Here is a 26,117-nt window from a genome sequence, read left to right on the forward strand (position 1 = left end):
TAAAACGTGTGTTGAAAGAGAAAGGTGTAAATTGAGATGAAAGTGGGCCACTCGGTGATATGGGCCACTCGGTGTTAAACTACGTTAGCGTAGTTAAGTCGGGTACCCCACTTTCGGGCCACCCCTCTTTTGGGCCACCTTAAAAATTCATATTATATAGTTTTAAAACATTATTTATTTAATAATTACTCAGTACTTGAGACTACACTTTTATCATCATTATTAGCATCTCCTATATCAATTTCACAATCTCCCATTACAATTTGCACCTCCCTAATCTCTTTAATCTTAGAAAACTTCGAATTTGAATTAATTTTTATCTTGCATTTTTTTTTAGGAATGACTTGTTTCAATTGATACTTTAATTGCTTTATTCGATGTTTAGACTATAGAATTTCATAATCCTTAATATCGAATCCCTTAATAATTTTCCTAAAAAGCTAACAGCGAGTATAAAAATCAATCTCTTCACTTTAAAGGAATATATACAAATATAATCTTAAATCACTAGCTTTTCAAAGTATTTTAAAAGTTGAAATTATGGACTTCTTATTTTATTAATACACAGAATCATTATCAGAATATAAATTCTGATTCATAACTTCCTTATTACTATTCTCAAGCAACAATCTGAATATAATAGACTTAACGCGATTTAAAGGCTATAAACCTAAAGCTTTCTATTTAAATAGTATATTATACTCTATTAAACTATTCAATCATGCTTTCTAATAATATATAAGAAAATTAGTTTTTTTAATTACTTCAGAATCCAATAAAGAGACCAATTTATTAAGATAATGCCTATATACTTTTTTGAAAGATAAGAATACAAATAAATCAAGAGATTGTAGAATATATGATATATATAATAAAAGAAATAAAAGATGTATATTGTGCTTAAAATATTTATATATAAATTTAATAGTTTTATAATTTCTATACTTGTCCAATATAAGAAGTCTTAGCTTATCCAATGAGAAGAGGGCTATCTGAGGTATAAAAACCTTTTTAAGTTATTCTAAAACAATATTATTTATAGTCCATCTATTATCTATAGCAATAAAATACTATTCTTTATAGAACTTTAAATCAATCAGAAACCATTATTATTATATTGATTTTCTCTTCAATATAATAAAGAAATCAAAAGCTCTTCTCACGGTTAAGATATACTTTATAAATGATATTCAAACTTTAGAACCAGGCTCCTTTTTCTGAATAAAACAATATTCTGAATTTTCTAGAACTAGTTCATTTAATCTCTAGCCTTTTTATATACTTGCTTTATTTATATTATACCAATACTAAGACTTAATATAACAAATTAAGAATAAATCCAACTTTGGGAATTATTGATTAATAGTATCGATAATTATATCTTTAATATATATTAAATCAATTCTAACTTGTTTTTTAATTCTAATTTCTGAATTCCTTTAAAGAAAGTTCGTAATTTATTATTTTTCAAATGTAGAATTACCTTCTCTAATATCGAGGAGGTGTTTTTCAATTTCCCGAATTTGCTAAGTCGGATACCCCACTTTCGGGCCATCCCTCTTTTGAGCCACCTTAAAAAAGCTTATTACAAAAAGGGATCTCTTTTATTTATTCTTTAATAATTTCATAATGCTTGAATCAATTGATTTAAAATTTTGATATATCATTATTTATATTATATCTAAGATATATACTGAAGTTGACATTAATTCGGCTTTATATACAATAATGAATAGATATTCAATTCAACAAGCCGCTTTGGATTATAGGATTCCGAGGGTTACTCTTCAAAACCATATAAATAGTTATTTATCTTATAAAAAAGGTATGTAATATATGCAAAAGATAGCCCTAATATAGAAGAAACAATTAGCAGATTGAATATTAGTCCAAGAGTCTTTAGATATTAGTTCTACACATCAGCAAATTCAGGAAATTGGGGAGCGCCTCCTTGATATTAGAGGAAGTGATTTTACACTTGGAAAACGATGGGTTACGAACTTTCTTCAAAGGAATCCAGAGATTAGGATTAAAAGACAAGTTAGAATTGATTCAGTATATGTCAAAAATGCAACTATTGATATTATTAGTCAATGGTTCCCAAAGTTGGATTTACCCTCAATTCATTATATTAAGCCTCAGTATTGATATAATATAGATGAAGTAGGTATACAAGAAGGCTAGGGATTAAATGGACTAGTTTTAGAAAGCTCAGAATATCATTTTATTCAGAAAAAGGAGCCTGGTTCTAAAGCTTGAATATTATTTATAGAATATATCTTAACTATAGGAAAAGCTCTTGATTCTCTTATTATATTGAAAGGAAAATCAGTATAATAATAATAATTTCTGATTGATTTAAAGCTCTATAAAGAATGGCATTTCATTACTATAGATAATAGATAGATTATAAATGATATTGTTCTAAAATAGCTTAAAAAGATCTTTATATCTTAAATAACCCCCTTTTTACTGGATAAGCTAAGACTTCTTATATTGGATAAGTATAGAAGTTATGAAACTACTGAATTTATATATAAGTGCTTTAAGCATAATATATATCTCTTATTCCTTTCATCATATATATCATATATCCTACAGCCTTTTGATTTATCTATATTCTCACCTCTCAAAAGAGCATATAGGTATTACCTCAATAAATTAATCTCTTTATCGGATTCTGGAGTAGTTAAAAAGACTAATTTCCTTATATGCTATCAGAAAGCATAACTAAATGATTTAACAGAGCATAATATACTATCTGGATAAAAAGCTTCAGATTTATAGTCTCTAAACCGCGTTAAGCCTATTATATCCAGATTGTTACTTGAGAATAGCAATAAGAAAGTTACAAATCAGAATTTATATTTTAATAATAATTCTGTATATTAATAGAATAAGGAGTTTGCAATTTCAACTTTTAAAACACCTCGAAAAGCTAGTGATTTAAGATTATATTTATATATATTCCTTTGGAGCGAAGAGATCAATCTTTATACTCGCCATTAGCTTTTTAGAAAAATTATTAAAGGATTCGATACTAAGAACTATGAAATTCTATAGTCTGAATATCAAATAAAGCAATTAGAATATCAATTGAAATAAATTGTTTTTAAAAAGAAGTGTAAAGTGAAAACTAATCCAAATTCAAAGTTTTCTAAGATTAAAGAGATTAGGGAAATGTAAATTGCAATGGGAGATTGTGAAATTGATATGGGAAATACTAATAATAATGATGAAAGTGTAGCCTCAAGTATTTATTATAATACTAAATAGTTGTTAAATAAATAATATTTTAAAACTATATAATATGAATTTTTAAGGTGGCCCAAAAGAGGGGTGGCCCGAAAGTGGGGTATCCGACTTAATGTGTAGGATTAGTATCCAAAGACTCTTAAACTAATATCCAATTTATTAATCATTTTTTTTGTATTAGAATTATCTTTTATATATATTACATACCTTTTTCATAAAATAAGTGATTATTTATATGGTTTTGAAGAGTAATCCTCGGAATTCTATAATCCAAAGTGGCTTATTGAATTGAATAACGTGTTTTATCAGTGAGTGGTTCATATCAGTGAATGGGTCACTTATTTTACATACAAAATTCGTCTGTGCGTAACCGTGCACTTTCTTTATTTATGGATATAATTTTCTGAAAATTTGATACAAAATACTTGAATATATAAGAATCTCAAAAATCTAATTAGTTTTAGGAAATTCGAATTTATAAAGTTGTTATTATAAAAATAGTTTTTTTGTAACGAAAATCGTGACAATTTCCTTTTTTTTTTAGAAAATGATAAAACTATTTTATAAAAATTAGATCAATAGAAAATCTAGATTTTAATTATTTTTTAAGATCTTTTATTCAAGAAAATAATGATTGGTTATTAAAATATTAATATTTTAAGAAGCTTGATTTAGGTGATTTTCGAAATGACCCATTCACTGATATGAACCACTCACTGATAAAACACGTTATTTATTTATTATTATATATAAAATCAAATTAATATTAACTTCAATATATATCTTAGGTATAATGTAAATAATAATATATCAAAATTTTAAATTAATTGATTTAAGTATTGTGAAGTTATTAAAGAATAAATAAAAGAGATCCTTTCTTGTAGTGAGCTTTTTTAAGGTGGCCCAAAAGAGGGGTGGCCCGAAAGTGGGGTACCCGACTTATAACTTAGGTGATAGATGATTACATAATTACCCCACATGAATGAGCAGGCATCATGTTCATGAATTTCGAGAATGAAAGAAAACCCTTCCCTCTTTAGATACGTTAGATAATTCAAAACGTCAACTTTAGATTCGTCTGGAATTGAGTTGAGTTTTATTATTTTCTTGTCTCCTTCGAATTGATTTTCGTCGCTGGGAGGGCCTATGCGCTGCCAAAAATTATACAACTCTCGAAAACTTGTGTCAAGTTTCTCGAAACTTAAGGAATTGATCCAACTCCTACATTGGATTCTTGGAATTACATTTCGATAAATGAAAGTAAACTTTCCCTTTGAATTTCTCATCATATTTATACAAAATCTGTGATAATCATGCCGAACTTCGAACTATCCTTCGAATGTGAAGGTTCAAGAGATTTACCACCTAAAAGGAACAGGAGGGGAAGGGATGTGTACCAATTAAGTACCATATATAATAAATGGAACCAGGATACTAAAGATGGTCCGGAGCATTTTGAGATTGAGTATTGGGAAAAAAAGAATGGTATGTATTTACGTTGCATGCACCTTGGATCAGAGGTTCGCACAAGATATTCGAATGAGGTCAAGGAATGGGAAAGGAAGTACAAGGAAGACTGGGCAGTTGCATACGGATCAAGTGGTAATGTCTTCAAGAAACCTATGAACAATGTGCAGAAGAAAGATCCACAAAATGAAGGGGTGAAAACATTTCGAAATGAAGGTAATTTTGCTGTCAACGAACAAAGTGAGGTGGCTACCAAAACTTTGCAGCCCTTGGTGGACCCATCATCCATCATTCAAGATAACTTAAAAAGAAGAGACACGTCAATTCCTAGTGGTCAATTGAATTTTGATATGGCAAAACCTCAAGATCAATCATCTCGGTCGCGTACCAAAATGCCTCTTCCAAAGGTGCCTGATTTCCAGTCAAATCATGCAAATGCCCCCAAACACAAATCATCAATGCCAGTTTCTACACCTTACACTTCCAATGTTTTGTCAAGCTTACCAAACTCTCGATCGAATTTAATGCTTCCTCCTCAAGTACCAATTTTCAAATCAAAGATTCCGCTGGTCACTTATGGACGAACAAAGGAAGGGTTTAGTAAACCCAAATCGAGAGATTCTCAAGCCCAATATGATAGAAGGGGTACTGATATCCTGCCTCCTCCCCAAGTTTCATCTGCTCGGTCGAAAGAATCCATGATTCCAAAATATAATGGTTCTATGCCTCCTCCAGAGGTACTAATTTCCAGGTCAAATAACACAAAGCTTCCCGTGTATAATCCAGCTTCTCAGTCTGTCAATTCTGTACCAAATTCAAGAGCCAAACGAGCAAGACCAAACAAATTGCTTCCTAGTCGAAGTATTTATAGGTCCGAAGTTTTGGACGATGATATTGAAGATTCAAATCAAGTAGATCGTAATTCAAATGAACAAAGATTAAATTCAAGTAGGCCATCTAAAACCCAACCAGGTCTTCTTGTACCAAATATATCAGAAGATGAGATGGATATTGATAGTGATCCAATCACCAAAGTGGATAAGATGGATATTGATATCAACCCGCCTACAGAGATCGATCAAACTCATCATGGCGGATCGGAAGATGAAATGGATATTGATCATGATCCATCATTAAAGACCTTTGAGGCCCTGGGTGACGAATTGAATGATATCATACAGGACAGAAATGTTGATGACTATCAGGATGGAATGGGTGCCCATATAGAGGCTATCTACCAAACTTCTCAAACAGACTTGATGCGTGTATTTACTAATACCACAGATGGAGAATTTGAAGATGAAGGAATACCAGCAATTGGTGAACAATTGGATTTGGAGTTACAAATATCTTCACCGGGTAAATTGTTCCATGAGTATTCTGATAAGTTGATTCATGCACATTCTGAAGGTCTAGCTAAACTAATAGAGGTGACACTAAATCTGAAAGGATTACCATGCGATAGATGGGTTTCTAAACGTACAGATACTAACGGGAGTGCTTACATTCATTTTCTTAATGCACTCATGATCATGCTTGCAGGAATCGATAAGAGAATACTAAAACATTTGGTGGAAGGAAACTTACCCAGTGTGGAACGAAACCCCGATAATTATGAATTTTCATCGAAACTTAAGAACATGAGGGCCGTTTTGACTGGAGAAACGAAATTGACACATCGTCCATATATATACATTCAATATCTAGTGGATAAAAAAGGAATATCTCCAACACCAAAGGATATTGGAGAGATTTTGGACCATGTCGAACTATATCTTGAAGGATTTAATATCAAGGAAAATCAGGCTTCGAATGATTGTGCATTGGAAATCGATACTGCTTTCCATACAACGAAGCATGGGTACAATACAGTACAAGCTGGATACCGAAGATATGCTAGTTCGGAAAGAAATCCCAGGAGTCTTACATGGAAGAAAACTATTCTTCAATGGGTAGAAACAACCAGAGATCGACTAAGATATAGCGAGAAAGACGAACCATTGAGTCGACCACTTGTGGAAGTAGGGTATGCCACTGCACTTTCGAGATTGGATGAACACAAAAATCATACAGGGTCCAATTATATCATGAATTTGATAGAAGCCATTTGCAAAGCTTATTTTCGGGAAAAGTGGAGTATCAAACAATATGTATTGTTCAAAATTGCACATCACACACACGCCATGTTTGGGGAGATTTTATGTACTCGCATGGCTCAAGCTTACACAACACATGGTGGTGGGTTCTGTCATCACGCTGCCGGCATATCACTTGGAGCCGTTCACAAAATGGATGATTTATATTGGAGAAGAGTTCAAAGAGATTTGTTGAATGAAAGGCATGGATTTTGGGACAACATGAGAGAAGCCTCATTACAATTACGGGAGACTACGCGGGCTTGTAATCAAGCCATTCAAGAGCGAGAAGATTCTGAAAAGGCGGTCAAAGAATCTCGAACTAAATTAGCTATCGATATAGCTACCAATTGGGATGAGAGATTCAATTCCATGGGCACACGTGCGAGAGACATGGGTAATCGACTGGGTGAAATTTTGCAAAGGATCGAAAGGCAACGAGAAGAGAAGCGTCGAGTAATGAATGAATTTCTTACTACTATGGGTCCTTTAAGATCCCTCATAGAACTTGCTAATATGGCAAACGAAGAAGAGGATGGATATATGATCGAATGATAAACTCTACCAAAAGCCTGACTGTTCTTGTGTGCTATGAAATGGATAAATGAATGAGCTTTAGTCGCAGACGTATCGATAAAATATGGAATAGTAGCACTATATTCAACAACCCACTGTCCTATCCCATTCCTTGTCGTGCCTATAATACTCATCAATTTGGATTGCTCTGACCGTCTTCTGTATAAGATAGATTTTCGTGAATGATGTTTTATAAAAGTATGAAATGAATTAGAAACAAAACATGTTTCCTCGAGGAGGTGATAATTACCAAAATTTGGAGGTGGCAGATACAAGAATATATAATTTTGCTAGAGTTGAGGAGTAAAGTCTAGATAGAATGAATGTGGGTCGTTGAAGCCTTCACTCAGTAACAAGCGACAAGAAAAAGGAGATGATAGTATGCAAAATGACAACAAACCAACTCTTCATCAACTCACTTTTTTTTAAAGCATAATTCACTTGTCTACCAAACATTCACCTTAACATACCTAGTAATTCAAATTAGTAGCCAATTTCTTAGCGCGAGTAAAAATAAACAAGCTGTGATGGCACGTGACGCACAATCCTCGCCTCGATTGAATATATAATTTTCCAAATTCCCGACAGAGACCTTTTCTTCTTCAACCAACACGATATTACTTGGATTGGCCACTACCATTCCAATTGAAAACTGTAAGTACCCTATCCATCTCCTTATATTCTTTTTACAATCTGCCATCATCGAATTCGAATAATTCAACATATTTGCCGATTGTCTGCACATCCAAGATCGATTTTGGCATCAGATCGACCACGAGCATACATACACGCGCCAAAAATGTCATCAAGATTCGAAGTTTTACATCGAACAACATCAAGGCGCATGTGCCATACACCTATCCACAAAAATAAGAGGGCGCGCATTTTTATATGAGCAAAATGCATTCTCACCGATCAAATTTGAGAAATGCGACATTTTTCGCCTTACCTCAATCGGTGTACTGGATGTTGCAGATACCGGAAAATTTCAACATTATGATGAATATTGGCTAATACATTCTATCAATAGCTGTTCGCCGGCTCCCACCCTTCTACACTTCTTCTACACCACTTGTGCTTCTTCGGGGGTACAAGTTGGTGCGCACACTCTCCCCCCCACCCCCCAACCCGTCGAAGAAAGAGCTCTTAATTGAGCTATTTCTTCCGAGATTCTCTTTACAGAGATTCCTCACTCCTTTCTGCTGAACAGCGGATTAGAAATTTTTACCTCCCCTCCCCCCCACCTCCTCCAAAGATGGTTCCTCCAAAGAACAATCAGGCCCCTAAGAAGGGTAATAAGGCAGGAAACTCTTGGGTTCCCAGACCCAATGGAGGCTCTGCACAATCCGGGCCCAGTGTTGGACCGAAGCATGATCCCAAGAAGAGAAAGAACGCTGGCGGCAAATGACGCTGCAAAAAGAAGCAAAAGACAAGCCTTGAGCTCTCTCTCTTCAAGAATGATGCAACCAGGCCCAAAGGATGGGAGAGACAAACTTCTGGGCCCGATGTTAGGGCAAAAAATAGGAGCAGGGGCCGTAATGGGTGGTACTAAAACCTTTCAATGCTTCCTTTGATGGCAACGATGAAATTAAGGTCTTGGGCCACCTAAACTCAACCTTCGAATTGGCATCGCAGGTTCCTGCCTTGAGATTGGAAGTTGATGGGTATGCGGTTGTACTTCATGTGCACAACTTTTTTGTAGAGAATGGTGGGTCACTTACTTTTACTAATCAAGATCGCATCTTCAATAGATGCTTAATCCCATCAGCAGGCAGCAGCGGAGGCGAAATCTTTAGTGTGAATGGAATTATATTCACATTCACCAATGAATTGGACATCCCCGGACTCACTGTGAAGCAGGCAGAAGAATTGTTCACATTTGGAGGAGGAGATCTACAAGCAAAAGGTGAAGATCCAGCCAGCCAAAAAGGATGTGTCCTCGCTCTTAAATTCACATTGAAGGGCCGCGTTTCGCCACCAAGAATGATTACAAATAGTAGAAATTCGAACAATACTCGTGCTTTAGAGCTTCAAAGAATGTTAAATAAAGGTCCATTCAATTTCACCTTGGTTCGCAGATTCGGAAACTACCACGATGAATTAGATGCATACTGGACACACAGAGTCAGAGTATGTGCACAGGAAGGAATATGGGCTATCTACAACAATATCTTGTCAACCAGATTGGGCCAAAGATTCGAGGCATGGATCAAAAATCCAGCAAAAGCACTTCCTCACGAACCTTGGATGGCAGTAGGAACCCCCGCGGAAAATGAGATTCAAAGATACGAGTCGCATGAAGCCAGAAACAATTTTGAGTCTATGGCAGAGTGGGAAATCGTACTCAGCGCGGCTGTTATTCATGACATCGCAGCCTCGGTCAAGCTGAACGAGCAATACTACAATTGGGATCGAACATATGAAGCAATTGTAAGGTATGTAAAGAATGATTATGTTCAACTTGAGTTTAATATCCCAAGTCGTGGGGAGTTGTCCTTCCCTTCAATTGGTGGAGGGACTCGATTTCTCGTTAGATATGGGAGATGCATAACAGCTGAAGACTCTAATGCTGAGTTAGAGAATGACGGAGACGAAATTGAAAATGGTGAGATCTCAGAGGAAGAAGAGATTGAAGCCTCTCCAGGTGCTGCTAACATCACTAATAGCCAAGAAGGTTTTGAAACTAATCTGATAGATAATGAAAAAGGCGAGCAAGCAATTTATAATTCCAGCGAAGATAAGGTTGCCGTCCAGGATATTGTGATTGACGGTATCAACAACGTAGAATGGACCGCTCAAGTTCTCGTGGCCAAGGAAAATAAGCAATTTGTCATTTCTTTCATCATGCCTCAAGGTAAGAAAAGAAAATTTCACGTAGGAAGCAAAGTCGATGTTCAACTGAAGGTCTTGAACAATCACCTTGCTACAACACGACAACTTAAAGCTATTGGTATGATTGCCGAAAATAAAGCTAGGGACGATACTTACAGACGAATCCTCCAGAGATTCATAATCGGTGAAGGTATGGCTGATGTTAAAGATGATATTGAGGATCACCTCCTTTCTTTAAAAGAAATCACATACAACAAACTACCACTACTCAACCAAAAAATATACGACCAGTGGCTTGAAAGTTGCAACCTTAACCGTATGCAACGAGAAGCATACGACGCGGTTATCGAGGATGTTTTACCAGCTACAATCATTCAAGGTCAATCCGGAACTGGTAAAAGCTTGACCTGCGCTGTTACATGCATTGGAATAGCACAATTGGAATAAATCCAGCGCCCAAACTCCAGGCCGAGGTCAAGGAATCAAAAGAGAACTTCGCGATTATCCACTTCCCAGCTAACGCATCCACAGAAAACGACTTTATGAAGCGAGACGACGAAAGAAAAGATGGCCAAGAAGATAATCCCCTCGACGCCTACCGAATCTCAAACCACGTCATAAAATGTTTCCACCGCAAAGCCAATAATCCGGAATTAAGCAACACCATGCGCACCAAAGCACGCAACTGGCTCGCGACGCTCCAACGAGTTCGAGAAGGAAAATCCGTCGCAGCAGAACGATTCGTCAAAGAAGGAATCGCCGAAATGGAAGAAGTTGTTCGAGACACCCATACCAAAATTATCATCTCCACTTGCAATAATTCTGCAGCGCTTCGCGATTTGGGGTTTCAACCCCAGGTGGTGGTGATGGATGATGCGTCTTTGGCGAGAGAACCGGATCGTATCATCCCGCTTACGTTTGGGCAAGCTCATGTTGTTTTGTATGGAGATGTGGAGAAGAAGGGGGTATGGCCGGGGGTTAAATGGCTGGGGAGTAATGAGTTTGGTGCGCAGTTGTCGAGGAGTCTTTTTGAGAGATTGGTTGGGCTGGGGAATATGGCCGTAGTGAGGTTGGAGTAATGTGTCGTATGTTCTTTGAGGAACTTTTTTTTTGTAGATTTTGAGGGATGGTGGTTATGGATTTTTGACGGTGGTTCTTCTGTGCACTTTCTATCTATGTACCTATGTATACAGATGGGATTATAGTATCGAATCGAATTAAATTGAACTTGAAATTAAAATGGATTATATATGAGATAGAATATTGAAACGAGGAAGTAATGTATAAAGGGAAAAGATATTATCATTCTTATTTTCAATCTTCGCATTATAGGATTATACATAGTATTAAGCGAACATTCCTCATCCTCATCTCATGCATGCTCGTCAGTAATTCCGAAAAATCTTCCAGGGAACTCAAGTGGCACTCCATCCAAACCTGTTCCCTAATACCCCTCTCTATCCACCAACTTCTCCCCCCTTAATTAACAAAAAATCCATCCTCTTTCCCCCCCTCCTTCGTCTCCCCCCCAACATCCTCCTTCCCAAACACCGTCCCCTCAAACTTCGGCACATCAAAAGTCCCCTCGGGATCCCTCCCCTCCCTCAAAATGTAGTCTCCCACTCTACTCCTACTCCCTCTAATCTCCCCCAACCACCCCGTCATCTCCAACGCCACCTTTTTATTCCCCTTCGCTCCCCCTTAATCGCCGCTTCCATAACATGATACCTACTAGCCTCATTCCTCAACATCATATCAAACGGCGTGGTCGTCGATCCCTCCTCCTTATAACACGCAATACTCAGTCTCTCCAGATTTGGTCTTCCAAAAAGCAATCCCTTAATCTCATTACTATACCCATGATAAGTGAAATGAGTGGGTTTATCCTCCGTAAACAAACTATTAAATTCCTCGCGGGTCAAACTATGCGGATGCAAAGTTTCCGCTTCCAGAATCATCAAATCCGTTACATTGACCACTCGGATTCTCAATTCCGGACACTTCTTACGGAGCAAGGCAGCGGCAACCACAACTTCAAACATGAGTTCGGAACCGATTCCTACGAGAACGACATCCGGATCAAGTCCATCGTCTGTGCTGCAGAATTTCCAAATCGAAGCACCGGCTTGACAATGTTTGTTTGCTTCTTCGGGACTGAGGAAGACGGGTTGAGGTTGTTTGGATCCAACCATTAGGTTTATGTAGTTGGTTGATTTGAGACAGTGGGCGATTGTTGAGAGGAAAGTATTTGCATCGGGTGGTAAATAAACTCTTGCAGCTGTTGGTTTGAGATTTAGGACTGCACCGATGAATGAAGGATTTTGATGCGAGAATCCATTATGTTCTTGACGGGTCCATGTACTGGTTTCGATGTAATTGAGAGATGAGAGATCAGCTCTGAAACGGGTTTCGCGAGCCATTTTTGTTGAATTGCTATATTGAACCATCATGGTATGAATTATACCAAGGAAGGATTCATAAGATGGGAAGATTCCAGTACGTCCCGTGAGAGTATATCCTAGAAATAATGAATATGATGCAAAAGAAAAGACGAGGAAAATAACGTACCTTGAAGGAAACCTTGACATGTATGTTCACTAAGAATTTCAATAACTCTTCCACCTTGAGCATGTGAAAATTCATCCCATTGAAAATCACGTCCTGTATGCTTAAAGACTGCGTCAAGTTTATTACTGACAAGTTCATCTGGAGAGAAAAGTCGAAGGGATTTTGGATTATCAACCAAAGTTTGATCAATAAGATCACCAATGGCTTCATGCAAGAAAACTTCTGTTCCTTTTTCAACACCATACTTTTTCCAATCTGGTACTTTTAATACTTCATGGTTTTTGTATGTCTCTGGTCTCTGGGCCGAGTTTTTTTATGTTCGGGTGGGATGATTGCCTTGACGGAGTCAACAACATCACCAGATTCCGTGAATAATTTGGCTGGTCCATATGATAAAAGCCATTTTTGGAGGTCAGCAAGTTGATCTTTATTCGATTTGACGGCCATGAGAGGAACTTGATGGGCATGGAATGACCCTTCAACATATTCTCCATCAACAATCTTTGGACCACTCCATCCTTTAGGTGTTCTCATGATGATTACTTGGCCACTATTGATGTTAGTATATCAATTTGATTTAGCAATGGGGGAATTACTCTTGGTTTCATAATTGGCTTTCCAGATCTGGCAGCCTTTTGAATTTAAGAATTTCATCAGAGCCATTGCATACTTGTTGCCATATCACGATCCTAATGTATAATTAGTATGATTTCTCAACAGGACTCCACAGCACAAGTCTCCCAACTTCCAAGCAATTAACTTACGATATCTTCTAAATCCTCAACAAATCGACATTGATATCCATAACCAGTAAATAAAGATGCCAATTCCTTATCATCCATACAACCATAAATAGTTCTCTCAGAAATCTTGAAACCATTCACATGAACAATTGGAATAACCGCACCAGATTCCGCTGGATCAATATATTTAGCTGCATGCCATGCAGTAGCTGTTGGGCCCGATTCAGCTTCACCATCACCGACTACACACGCAACTACCAAATCTGGATTATCCATCACCGCACCAAAAGCTACCGAAAGAGCATATCCAAGTTCTCCACCTTCATGGATAGAACCTGGAACTTCGGCACTGATGTGAGAAGGAAATCCAGAAGGGGTACTGAAACCAGTAATGAGGTTATGAAGACCTTGTTTATTGTTGGAATATTTGGGATAGAATTTTGCCAAAGTGCCTTCTAACCAAAGGGAAGAAAGAATTGCTGGAGCTCCATGACCAGGTCCAACAACATATATCATGTCAAGATCATTCTTTTTAGTGAGATAGTTGAGATGAGCATACACCAAAGTAAGACCAGGACATGTTCCCCAATGACCCAAAAGTCTTGGTTTTATATCATCAAATGTGAGATCTCTTTCCAAATAAGCATTATCAGAAAGGAAAATCATAGCTATGAAGATGTTAGCTTGGGTATAGTGATATTTCTTTTTGCATTGCTTAACCAGCAGCAATGTAATTGCTAGCTCTACGAAATTCCCTCGAGTCCTCTAAATTATCATCGGGGATTTGTAACTTTCCAATTTGACTGCTAAATCATTGACCGTTGCCGAACCGGGTATATTGGAATTCAAAGCTTGAGGATTTGGTCTATCTATGATTTCTCCAGGCATATTCGAGGTTATTGTAGATTGATTGTGAGGGGTGGTTTGAGGTTATTGTGGTTGTAAATGTAGTTGTAGTTGTGTCGTGGTCGTGGTCGTGCTCGTGATATCTTTATTTCGTTATTCCGCCCTCAATATATATCGTTTACCTTCACATCAAGCAGACAATTACCAAAGGAAATATCTTCAAAGCCAAGAGATAGAGGAAAGACGAGCAAAGTATTGAGAAGAAGAAGAGAGACAAATTGATTATTTTGAAGGTAGAATATACTTGAGAAGGGTAAAGATCAATTGAAAAGATAAACAAAATAACATTCCCCCTCCTACTATTTCTCCAAACACAAAACAAGCTCTCGAGCTCTCCACTCCTTCCGTCGCAACAAAGGAACAAGTGCGTCACATCTATCATTCATCACTCATCCATCATCATCATTATCCATCATACATACTGGGTATATACATATCAACAAACTAACGATGCCGACAAATCCGACACGATGCCAACACCTAGACTGAGATGCATCCACCATTCACCATCCACGGCCAAGGCCAAGGCCCAACTAGATGTCGATTTCCAGTATTCAAAGGTTCTAGAAGGTATGGATTTTGAGAGAAACACCGAGATTGGAATTCTCTCCATGAGTTTTGATGGCATTTGATGCTATTTGATGTAATTAGTTTGTGATAGAAGCTTGCATGAAAGTCTCGTATTACGGTATTGGGTAGGAAGAAAGCTTGACGTTTGGATTAACGTCATACCCCTCTCTAATGGGTGGAGAAGGGATACCGCTAAGTAAGTTATGGCAAATTGATACAACATTTGGGACTGGATTGATTGAGATCCGACCATCTTTGTATATGGTAGTAGTAGTAAATCAATTCCTCTCATGACAATCGCAGTCACATCACTCAATAGAAAGAAAGAATATATCTAATCAATATCCTCTTTCTAGATGAAACGAATACCCCCAACCCAACCCAACCATCACCATTTCATATCAAGGCGTGAGTGAGGCAAGTAAGAATCCAAAGAATCCACCATCCAAGATTTGCGCATCTAATAATTCTAATTCAATTCCCCTTCCCCTTCCCCTGCAATCAAATAACCAGACTCCCCCTGTACACACCCGCCCGTTCCCGATAATCCGGAAAAGCTTCTCAAGAGCTATTCTTCTTCTATCCCCTGTAGCTTTGGTGCATCAACCAAATGTAGACCAATCGATAAGTGTCAATTCTCGGCTTTCGATAAGAAATTCACGTACGACGTATGGCGGGGAATTTCTGGAACGTCATCTGTGCTGCTTTGGCATGATACGATTATGGGACGAGAGATGGAAAGGGGATTGATGATGGTGGGATGATTTTTTTGGCGGGATATGTTTGTCTACCTACTTAGAAGTATACCTAGTACTTCCAAATATTAAGCTTGGTTCTCTACTCTACTTCATATACCTATTTGTATGGTTTCTTTCTATCGGGTTCATCAAGATCGAAAATTGTGTGCCAGTGTCAGTGACAGGTTCAAAGAAAGACGACAATTGGAGATTTAATGCATACATTTCTAGGATATCTACCTACTCACATATTTACCTAGATACTCATTTACCATCTCAACCATCCATTGGGAATCTTTGAACCTTTGAATCTTCGAACCTTCACACACAACAAACTACAAACCGCAAAACACAATCCCTCCCTCCCTCCCTCCCATCCACCACCACCACCACCCCCCACCATGTCCAAAATCATCCTCTCCATAAACGCCGGATCCTCCTCCGTCAAAATCTCCATCTTCTCCGCCTCGCAAGGCGACCCCTCCCCCAAACCCCTCGCCGAAGCCCAAATCTCCAACCTCACCTCCCCACCCCCAACATTCAAATACTCCCGCGACGGGACCTCCATACTCCACAACCAAACCCTCGATTCCAACATCACCGACCAAAACTCCGCATTCCAATACATCCTCACCCAGCTAATCAACGACCCCTCCTTCCTAGCCATCACCCAACTCTCCGACATCGCCCTCGCCAGCCACCGCGTCGTCCACGGCGGCGCCTACCAAACCAGCCAACTCATCACCGGGGAAACCCTCCACCACCTCGAAACCCTGACCGATCTGGCTCCGCTGCACAACGCCTCGGCGCTCTCCATCATCCAACACTGCATCACCCACCTCCCTTGCACCCGCAACATCGCAGTCTTCGACTCGCAATTCCACGCCTCGATTCCAGATCACATCTCCACCTACCCCATTGATCAGGAAATCGCGAAGAAGAATGGTCTGAGAAAATATGGTTTCCACGGCATTTCCTATGCGTTTATCACGCGGAGTGTGGCGGAGTTTTTGGGGAAGAAGGAAGAGGAGACGAATATTATTGCGTTGCATTTGGGCAGTGGAGCCAGCGCGTGCGTGGTCAAGAATGGGAAGAGTTGGGATACGAGTATGGGGTTGACGCCGTTGGCGGGATTACCGGGGGCGACGAGGAGTGGGAGTTTGGATCCGAGGTTTGTATTTTGCTTTCTCTACTTCTATCTCTATTTATTCATCTACCCCTGCCTAAAATTCCCCTACCCATCACCCCCTAGCTAACCCCTCCCCCTCTAGTCTCGTCTTCCACTACGCCACCAACGTCGGCAAGCTCTCCCCCAACTCCACCTCCTCCCTCCACATTTCCCGCGCCGAAGAAATCCTCAACAAAGAATCCGGTTGGAAATCCCTCACCGGCACCACCGATTTCGGCACTATTACATCCTCCTCCTTCTCAGATCCCACCATGAAACTCGCATTCGACATATTTGTCGATCGGATCCTCTCCTACATCGGACACTATTACATATCTCTGCATGGAAATATCGACGCGTTAGTTTTTGCAGGGGGGATTGGAGAGAAGAGTGAGGTTTTGAGAGAGAGGGTGGGAGAGGAAATTAGGTGTTTGGGATTTGAGATTGATGGAGAGAGGAATGCAAAGGAGATGGAGGGAACGGTGCAGGAGATTGGGAAGGAGGGGGCCAAGCATCGTATGTTGGTTTGTAAGACGGATGAACAGTTTGAGATGGCGAGACATTGTGTGGTTGATGAGGGACTTTTTGGGGAATGAGAGGAGTGGAGATGAAGGGAGTGGAATGATTGCGCGCTGTGAACATTGGGAAGTGGGTCGCGAAGTAAAGAAGTCAAAGAATATCCAACAGAGTGAAATGAATGAAGGTATCAGCGAAGGAATGAAAAGCAAGAAAGGTAGAAAGCAGATTAACTCCAATTTTTTCAGAAAAAAAATAAAAACCCAAAATACCATGCTTTCTACGCTACACTACGCTCCATGGGTATATCTACAAAAATATGAGAAGAGTACTATGATCCTCTATTTTGCATCGCGCCATAAACATCCAAGCCCCATAATAATGATATGTTTCCAGCGCCACTAAGCAAGCCGTACGCTCGCAAGAATATCAAGCAATCTTTCAATGTCATCATTGCAGTCCTCCTGTCTTCAAATTATCCATCTCTTCATATAGTTCGATCCGACCTTGGATCTCCACTCATCAGTATTCCGAAGACAACCAATCTTCACCTCACACATGTGAATTTCCACCATCATCCAATAAAAACCGGCATTCTGCTCCCCTTCAAATCAGGCGGAACACCACATTTATCATCTTTATTCCAATCATGCAACAAAAGCCAACACAACATTCTGAACATTAGCGAAACCCAGATAATATTCCTCTGTTCCATTTCCGAGGAACTCGGTTTCTTCCCATCGATCTCATGTTTCGCGACCGCGGGCCGAATATCATCAAAATATATTTTCAACAAAGGTTCTTCCTTTTGGACAGAAACGATGGAATTTAAAGAGGAACTACGCCCATCGAGGATTTTCGTTACTTCATTCAAATGAGCAACGACAACTTGAAGTACATCTTTCTGTCTGAGTTTGTGGAGGAGGTAATCTGTTTGGTCGTCTATAGCATCGTGGATCATTTCGCGCATTTCAATACTAAGATTATATTCATCGATTTCTTGTCCGGGATGAAGAGATTGGATATCTTTCCATTGTTGAATGATTTTGGCGAAGGGATGAAGGTTGGAAGTTTCATCGTCATCACTTTCTTTTGCGTAAATGTCCCTAAGCTTTTCCTGAAAGATGGCCATGAGTTTGGAAACTTTCCAAGCGGGTTTTGAACCGGCTTTTTTCAACCAAGGATCTTGAGTTGGGTTGGGAATCATTCTGAAATTGCTTCCACGAATTCGAGTAACCTTCCCAAGCATGCCGATGATTTCAAAAGATACTATGCAAACAATTAGATATAAATCTGCAAGAAGAGTAGAAGTGGACCTACCAGAGAAGATATGCCTGTGATCTTTTCTGTAGCGCTCTAGTATTTCAGGTGTACAGCCAAGTGACTCTAATGTCAAGTCCACATCATCTTGACTTCCAAACTTCAATTCTAAACTCTGAGATTCCGTATCATCCTCTTTTAAGTATCCCTTTTCTTCGAATATATTAGGTACCGTCCCAAAGCATAATGCCTTGATATCATTTGATGGAATGACACGATCTTGCTCAAATTTGGATTGTCCCGTAACAGTAAACACAACCATAACACCTAAACCATGAACCGTCGTCGAGGTAAGAATGAAACCATTGCCTTCAGCTCTAAGGTTCCATTGTATTTGATCAAAGACCTTCCAATACATTCCCAATAATGCCATCATTTCCACCAGGTGACATATAGCAGATGTAGCATATGGTTTAGTCATGCTAGCTGGAACGAAATCCCAAGACCGAGTTTTGACCTGTAAACCCACAGCTAATTCGTACTTTGGAGGTTTTATCGGTTGATGTCCAACAGATGGTGGTCTACTCGGTCGAGGTTTCTTGTCCCATTCTCGCGATATTAATTCCTCAGTTTGTAGACTCGATAACAACGTAACCCAAGATGCCCGTTCATCATCTGCCGTATGAATCCGTTGAGTAGTTTCCTTATCTTTCTTTAGTTGGTCAATCGGTTGGCGAACTTTGGTATTCTTGTATGATTCTGGAGTGCCATCGATATAATGAATTGGTTTATTCAAAATTGGACCCCTTGTATTGCTGGGCGATGCAACGAATATAACTGGAACTTCAAAAACAACCTCGACTCGAAACTCCCGTATCCTTAACTGTCGATGAGTTCCCCCGGACCAGAGCCCCATCACTGACTCGGCACATCGTCTATACCCCTCGGCACTCGAGAAATATTGCTGTGCCACCTGCAAACAAGTTGTCAAGAGTGCTATTACCGAAACAATCAATGCCACGAGCCCAAAAACATTTTGGTTGAGGTTATCCAAAGCCGACATATTTCTTAGCTCTCAGCCTCGTCTTCTCTGTCTCTCAAATTTCCTTTCGATTTGCAGGCAGGATCGTGAGTATATAAAACAAAACAAAATTCCTATGCAATTAAAACATCGCTCAAAATCGCTCAAAATCAAAATCAAATCGAAAAGACATGCAGAAAAGAATAAAAACAAAACAGCACGATCTCGAGATATATACAATGTCTATTAATATTGTACAACATGAACATCATCAACAGCCCCCAACCTTGTGTATCTATCACGCATGGAAATGGGTGAGGCTGAAGAATTCATGGGTTCTTAATGGTTTTGCTGCTTGCCAAGCCACTGAGCCACGAATAAACCCTGTGCTGCATGTCAGCTTGAAGGAAGAGATGCAAATCAAATCATTTTTGGAAATGTGTAAGTTTTGATACCCAATTCAGTATCATATCATCTGATGTTGATAAAACTATGAGTATGTGGTGGATTTGAGAGATGAGATGAACTCATTGAGTGTGGAGTGCAAGCACGGATGTGGACTAATGTTTGAATATTTGACAAGAATTCATTAGAACCGATTTGAGAATCAGAGAGACAGACCTCCTTCCTGAACAATCTTGTAAATGCGAGGGTGGTCTAGAGTGTGTGTCCATTTCTTATCCTTCCCATTGTCTACAATGAACATGCAGAAGATGTAGAAGATGCACAATAATTAGATAAAAATGCACACATACATCTAGCTTCATACACATCATGAGTTCATATCATTTGCACGTACATCACGATCACCATCACTTAGAGACTAGAATGATATTTGAGATCATGATCAATTTTTTTTTGCCTATGAAATTCTGAATCTATAAAACCATCCTGTCAAATACATGAATATCCTCTGGTAGTACATTGTTTATAATCATGATCATGATCTTGAAAATAAATTAAAGGTAAAAGACCGCAAACGTAAACAAATTGAAATTTTGTTTTGACACCCAGTCGTCATACGAATCAGATAGAGTTTGACCATAGACGCCAATCAAATTAAGATAATTTGAAAACGTCAATCAAAGCGTGTGCATCATCCTATGCAATATGCCCACCATCCATGATACCAACACAAAGACTCTTAGAAAAGTCATTTGAGATCCTATGCAGTCAAAAGTAACCTTTCCTCCCCGAATATCACAATGTACATGTGAAGGAAGGCTCAAACGCCATGAGAATACAAGAATGGGAAATTCGAATTTGGTGATGACAGATAAAAATCAAGAATAAAAGTTTAATCTTGAGATAAAAACTTGACGTCGAGAAGTCATGATGATTATGAAACAACCCATTCAGAGTCCTGAAGGTCTTTTTGAACGTCATGAACATTATAATCACTGTCGACATAAGTGAGGTCTGATGTCCACTTTTGTCCTGGAGCACTTCTTTCAGTCTTTGGTGGAATGGTGTACTCTTTTTCATCAGTCGAACTAGTGGTTCCAGCTCCCTCTGCACCAACAACCTCCTTCTTATCCTTCTTCGCCTTCTTCTTCTTACTTGAAACTTGCTCCCATTCGCGAGAATCTTCAATGATGGTCTTGACACGCTCATCGTCGTCACCATATCCTTGCCATTGAGTACCAGTAATCTCGCTCTCAGAGAAGTTTTCAGCTGGAAACAACACCTTGACCTTCTCATCTGTCTTGTTTTCGGCGGTGTCGAGTAAATCGAATTTGTTGACGGGAGCGTTGGATGTGTTGGAAGAGGAGGCAGTCCAAGCAGAGTTAGCAGCTTGGGAGGCCATGAATTGACTACCATCCTTAGCAGCTCTACCTTCAGCTTCTCTGGCGGTACGACGTTGCTTCTCTTCCTTGACCTTGCGTTCCTTTTCCTCTTGCTCTCTCGCAACCTTGGCAGCTTCAATCTTGGCGCGGTTTTGTCTTTGCTTCTTGGTTTCGGCAGGTTGAGGAGCGGCCTTGGCCTTCTCTTTCTTGGCTGGCTTAGGGTTGGTAGGTTCAGTAACTTTCAAGACGGATGGACCAGGAGCGGCAGGTTCAAGCATATCGGCGATACCACTTGCGACAGTAGAAGTACCCTTGGTTGGGCCAACTTCAGGAGAATCAGTCAAGGATTGATCATCATCAGCATCGCCAGCGGTCATGTTTCCAGAGTCCTTAATCTCCTTTTCTTGTGCACGAGATTGTTTGACAGACTTTTGACGATTTGTAGATGTAGAGGAGTTACCAGAGAATTGAGTACCAGCTTGAGTTTTGGCGAATTGAAGAGCGAATTTACGGTTGTTCTCCGCATCGTTATTATCATCATCGGAATCATTGGCGACCGGCTTAACAGTTTCTTGTTTGGGTTCGGGTTTTTGAGGAGCGGGAGTTTTCTTCTTCTCAGCTTTGGCAGAAGACTTTTTATCTTGTTCACCACTGCTCAAGCCATCCTTCTTGGATTTCTTGGACTTTGGTTCCTTGCGCTCTTCAACAACCTTGCTGGCTTGCTTGACGGCAGTTTGAGCTTTAGCCTTGACCTTAGATTTGTTGTTAACGTAGTAGTATCCTGCTGCCCCGAGGACAACAGTCCAGCCGATAACGGTGGTGAGTAAACTTGTGCTACTCATGATGAATAAACCGCAGATAGTTAAATGTCGAAGTGATGTCGTAATCAAGCTCTAGAGCTCTCTCGAATTGGGGATCGATCGATCGACTTATTGGGACATCAGGAGATGTTCTGACGGAGAAGATTTCTGTTTTGTGTGGAATTGAATCAAAGTGATATTCAATTAATCGTCGAGATGACAATTCTTTGAAGAAGGATTCGAATATTTATGACTATTCGAAATAGAAAAAGAATGTCCTCGTAAGTAGGAGAGCAAAAGAAGATGGGGGTTATAAACCCTATTTCGCCGTGTAAGTTTTGAGGAGAAACAGTATCGAGATGTGGCCTTTAAGATTAAGTACAGACCAAGTCGGACCCTAAAAAAGTATTCGGATCAAATCCTAATCATTATTGGAGCTCCCCATGTTTTCTAGCGTTGCTTTTCAAGTGTATGCAGGGGAACCTAATTGGGTAAGAGCTGTATCGGATCAATTAGTTCCGAATCACCGATATGACTAGATGATTTCTTTTGGTGCACCAGTGCTCGAGGTGGTGAATTTGAATGGGTGAACCACCAGTGAACTGTCTGAGTGGATTACATAATGACAAAAGGTGGGGTGTTTGAATCACAAAACATACTTTCGTAGGTGATTGCTTGATTGCTGTGCTAGACTGTTAGAGTAGACGAGGTAGACTACAGTACCTACTAGAGTAAACCGAGGGGATAAGAGATACATATACATTTTTGGACATCACATACGAGTATACTCGTACACACATCTTTGAACTTGTAGTAACTACCTACCTGTCTACAACACTTCTAGTTAACAATCAATCCAGCTAATCATTACTCAGCGAGACTGTTTAGATTATTAGTTCACTCCCTTATCATTCGTTATCTTTATCATTCTTTTCTTTCCTCTACTTCCATTCTAACATCTCCTTTCTACTTCTACAATCAATCGTCCAAGTTCCTTAGGAGGGGAAATATCAGAGAGAGATCAGGAAAAACAAGAAGAAACTACAACCTCAATCAAGATGTCTCTTAATCGTATCATTATTGATACTGATCCTGGTGAGTTCTTTCATTCATTGTTATTTGGAAGATCATAAACTAATTAGGAATTTCCCCAAAGGTATCGATGATGTTCTCGCCATTCTCTTAGCCTTGGCTGCAAAGCCAGAAGAGTTAGATGTTATGATGATTTCTATAACTTATGGAAATGTTGAAGTTGATAGGTATATTCAGAAAATCACATCAATGTTGTTAGCATTAACTTTGCTAATCAGATAAAAAGTTGTTTGAAGAATTGTGTAGCTTTGTTTCATGTCCTTGAACAGGAATTGAAATGGAGACAGGAGCGTGGTCAACTTGAGGGCTTTGATGCAATGAAGAAGTCAAAGCCTATCGTGGCTGTTGGAGCAGATCATCCACTTGAGGATGAGATGCTTATGGCAGATTACTTCCGTAAGAGCTTTATCAATAACTCCATATGAAGTATCAACTAATCCTAGCAATAGATGGTGTTGATGGTCTTGGTGGTGTTCATACTAGTGTAAGATAAATATGCCCCTTCATTTTTCGCTCTTCTTGGGACTGCTCCCTGACAGATTTCTTTTTAGCATCCACATCTATCTCCCGCCGATACTTGGAAGACTCTTTTCCAACCTCCTCCCGAAAATGCTACCGCCGAAGAAATCGCTGAGGCTCGCCTACTTGCTTCTCCATCTCCATCATTCACAGCGTCTCATGTTCCTGCTCATAAGGAAATGCTTCGCTTACTTCGAGAAAACCCTAAAGATACAATTACAATTGTTTGTGTTGGACCTTTGACCAATATTGCTTTGGCTGCTGCGGAAGATACTGAAACATTTTTAAGAGTCAAGGAGGTTGTAGTAATGGGTGGTGCGATCGACGTAGAGGGTAACATTACCCCTGTCGCTGAATTCAATACTTATGCAGATGCGGTCGCAACTGCCAGAGTATTTGCCCTTACAGGTCCAAACCCAATTACCACCATGCCACCGGTACCTTTGAATAAGTCAACCCTTCCACCATATCCTACGAACCTTTCCAGGAAACTTAACTTAACATTATTCCCCCTGGATATTACAACTCCACATCAGTTAATGAAGTCAGACTTCCAAGCGAAGTTGAAACCCCTCATCAAAGCTGGAAGTCCTCTCGCAGAATGGGTATCTGTATTTGTACACAAGACTTATGAGAAAATGAACTCTCTTGGTAGAAATTCAACATCAAACCCAGGTCTCGAGTTACATGATCCACTTTGTATCTGGTATATGTTGACTCGTTCATCTCCGACTTGGATGACTTTCCCAAGAGGGCCAGAAGATATTCGAGTTGAAACATCTGGTCAATGGACTAGAGGTATGCATATCGTTGATAGACGCATGAGAAAGAAGGCAGGAGTTGAACAAGTCAAGAGCCCTGGAGCTATTGATATTAGAGATCCAATGGAAAGCATTGCTTCCGTCGTCCATATTAATAACGATATTGGTGATGTCACAGCCGAGGAGCCTGGAGACAATGGTGGCTGGCTTAGCGTTCATAAGGGTAACAGAGTCAACAGAATTGTTGGTACTCCTGGAGAGGAAGCTTTTGGACCTTACCTTTTGGAAAGAGTTTTTGGATAAACTTTATGGTTTGAATACCTAGTACTTTTGGATTACAGTACATACCATCACGTTGGATAAAGATGTGTTCTACTTAGAAGAAGCCTAATTTGGTAAATGGAAATTTGAGCTATCTGAAAACTGCCTTGACATGCTTTTTAGTTACATGTCACTGATCCCATGATATAATCTCGAATTTTGGTAGATTTCCCTTGATATCTGAATTCGCTTGAGCCACCTTCATAGCCAATACAAAATCAAAAGGTTGGATATAAAAAGGACCCTTCTCATGGCACTCCATTCAACGCCAAATAATGCAGCATTAATAACATTCCACCCATCTTGTACGCACCCACGCTCGTCTGTACTTTTGTAAATGCCAAATTCTGGTATCTCTCCCCGCGCATTCTCCTTCTTTCCTCGACCCCTTGATTTCCTTCATTTCCAGACGTCTATTCCATCCAAGCAATGCCATGCCCTTAAACACTGATCCATAATCACCAGTGTCGATTAAGAACATTCAGTTATGAATGTTTTGTCCCTCCAATGACAGCTCCCCTAACCTCCACCCAATTAATGCTATCATCCAACTCCTCATCCACCAATCCAACTACAACCACATTGTCACCACGGATTAGATAGAGACCGTGTGGCACTTCACTGGAAGCTTCGATATCTTCTGGAGGTCGGATTATGCGCTCGATAGTTTGGGATAGGACCTGTGGTTTGTGTAAGTGATTGGAGGGGTAGAGAGAAATGGTAAGTTAGGGGAGAACAGAGAAGAGGAATAGGGAGACGGAGAGAGAACTGTATTTGGGGAAATAATAGAGGAAGAAATACCAGATTAGTCTGTTGATCACAACTCAAAAGTGTACCGACCAATGTTCTTGAATCCGCAGTTAAGATTAGAACTTTCTCTAAGGAGCTGTTAGGATACGGTTGTAAGTCTTGCTTGTTTTTATAGTTTGCGCGTATAATAGGAGTAATTAAATGAACAATTCGAAGAGGAAGGGGCAGAAAGAAGGTCAAAAAAGGGTAAACTTACTGTTTACATAGCTAGAGAGTGACATTTTGAGCTGGAGCTGCAGGAGCAACTCTGCTGTGAGAAATGATATCACGAGA

General features: G+C 39.4%; 9 protein-coding genes across 9 annotated transcripts; 4 read left to right on the forward strand and 5 right to left on the reverse strand.

Annotated features, from left to right (window-relative positions):
- Positions 1-4,568: 4,568 nt before the first annotated feature.
- EAF02_005038 (uncharacterized protein) lies at positions 4,569-7,412 on the forward strand (the record flags this gene model as incomplete). Its single annotated transcript, XM_038901086.1, has 1 exon — positions 4,569-7,412. One exon carries the CDS (start codon positions 4,569-4,571, stop codon positions 7,410-7,412), a length of 2,844 nt encoding a protein of 947 aa, XP_038759598.1.
- Positions 7,413-8,761: 1,349 nt separating this feature from the next.
- Positions 8,762-11,344, forward strand: EAF02_005039 (uncharacterized protein; the record flags this gene model as incomplete). Its single annotated transcript, XM_038901087.1, has 4 exons — positions 8,762-8,968; positions 9,027-9,097; positions 9,185-10,659; positions 10,719-11,344. The coding sequence occupies 4 exons, from the start codon at positions 8,762-8,764 to the stop codon at positions 11,342-11,344; spliced, it is 2,379 nt and encodes a 792-aa protein (XP_038759599.1).
- A 400-nt stretch (positions 11,345-11,744) lies between these two features.
- On the reverse strand, positions 11,745-14,464 carry EAF02_005040 (uncharacterized protein; the record flags this gene model as incomplete). Its single annotated transcript, XM_038901088.1, has 8 exons — positions 11,745-11,965; positions 11,998-12,783; positions 12,834-13,077; positions 13,176-13,375; positions 13,430-13,465; positions 13,504-13,522; positions 13,598-14,341; positions 14,396-14,464. The coding sequence occupies 8 exons, from the start codon at positions 14,462-14,464 to the stop codon at positions 11,745-11,747; spliced, it is 2,319 nt and encodes a 772-aa protein (XP_038759600.1).
- Positions 14,465-16,190: 1,726 nt separating this feature from the next.
- On the forward strand, positions 16,191-17,730 carry EAF02_005041 (uncharacterized protein; the record flags this gene model as incomplete). Its single annotated transcript, XM_038901089.1, has 2 exons — positions 16,191-16,960; positions 17,061-17,730. The coding sequence occupies 2 exons, from the start codon at positions 16,191-16,193 to the stop codon at positions 17,551-17,553; spliced, it is 1,263 nt and encodes a 420-aa protein (XP_038759601.1). The 3' UTR covers positions 17,554-17,730.
- Positions 17,731-18,047: 317 nt separating this feature from the next.
- Positions 18,048-19,796, reverse strand: EAF02_005042 (uncharacterized protein; the record flags this gene model as incomplete). The annotated part of the gene is made up of 2 exons (XM_038901090.1): positions 18,048-18,742; positions 18,794-19,796. The coding sequence occupies 2 exons, from the start codon at positions 19,794-19,796 to the stop codon at positions 18,048-18,050; spliced, it is 1,698 nt and encodes a 565-aa protein (XP_038759602.1).
- Positions 19,797-21,093: 1,297 nt separating this feature from the next.
- Positions 21,094-22,383, reverse strand: EAF02_005043 (uncharacterized protein; the record flags this gene model as incomplete). The annotated part of the gene is made up of 1 exon (XM_038901091.1): positions 21,094-22,383. One exon carries the CDS (start codon positions 22,381-22,383, stop codon positions 21,094-21,096), a length of 1,290 nt encoding a protein of 429 aa, XP_038759603.1.
- A 1,016-nt stretch (positions 22,384-23,399) lies between these two features.
- Positions 23,400-25,016, forward strand: EAF02_005044 (uncharacterized protein; the record flags this gene model as incomplete). The annotated part of the gene is made up of 5 exons (XM_038901092.1): positions 23,400-23,436; positions 23,498-23,600; positions 23,660-23,829; positions 23,883-23,917; positions 23,985-25,016. 5 exons carry the CDS (start codon positions 23,400-23,402, stop codon positions 25,014-25,016), a joined length of 1,377 nt encoding a protein of 458 aa, XP_038759604.1.
- A 219-nt stretch (positions 25,017-25,235) lies between these two features.
- On the reverse strand, positions 25,236-25,515 carry EAF02_005045 (uncharacterized protein; the record flags this gene model as incomplete). The annotated part of the gene is made up of 2 exons (XM_038901093.1): positions 25,236-25,362; positions 25,421-25,515. 2 exons carry the CDS (start codon positions 25,513-25,515, stop codon positions 25,236-25,238), a joined length of 222 nt encoding a protein of 73 aa, XP_038759605.1.
- A 4-nt stretch (positions 25,516-25,519) lies between these two features.
- On the reverse strand, positions 25,520-26,065 carry EAF02_005046 (uncharacterized protein; the record flags this gene model as incomplete). The annotated part of the gene is made up of 3 exons (XM_038901094.1): positions 25,520-25,714; positions 25,836-25,912; positions 26,041-26,065. 3 exons carry the CDS (start codon positions 26,063-26,065, stop codon positions 25,520-25,522), a joined length of 297 nt encoding a protein of 98 aa, XP_038759606.1.
- Between the last annotated feature and the right edge of the window lie 52 nt (positions 26,066-26,117).

The sequence above is a fragment of the Botrytis sinoallii genome, assembly GCF_014898435.1.
Source record: "Botrytis sinoallii strain Bc 23 chromosome Unknown BSIN_007, whole genome shotgun sequence".
Lineage (NCBI taxonomy): Eukaryota > Fungi > Ascomycota > Leotiomycetes > Helotiales > Sclerotiniaceae > Botrytis > Botrytis sinoallii.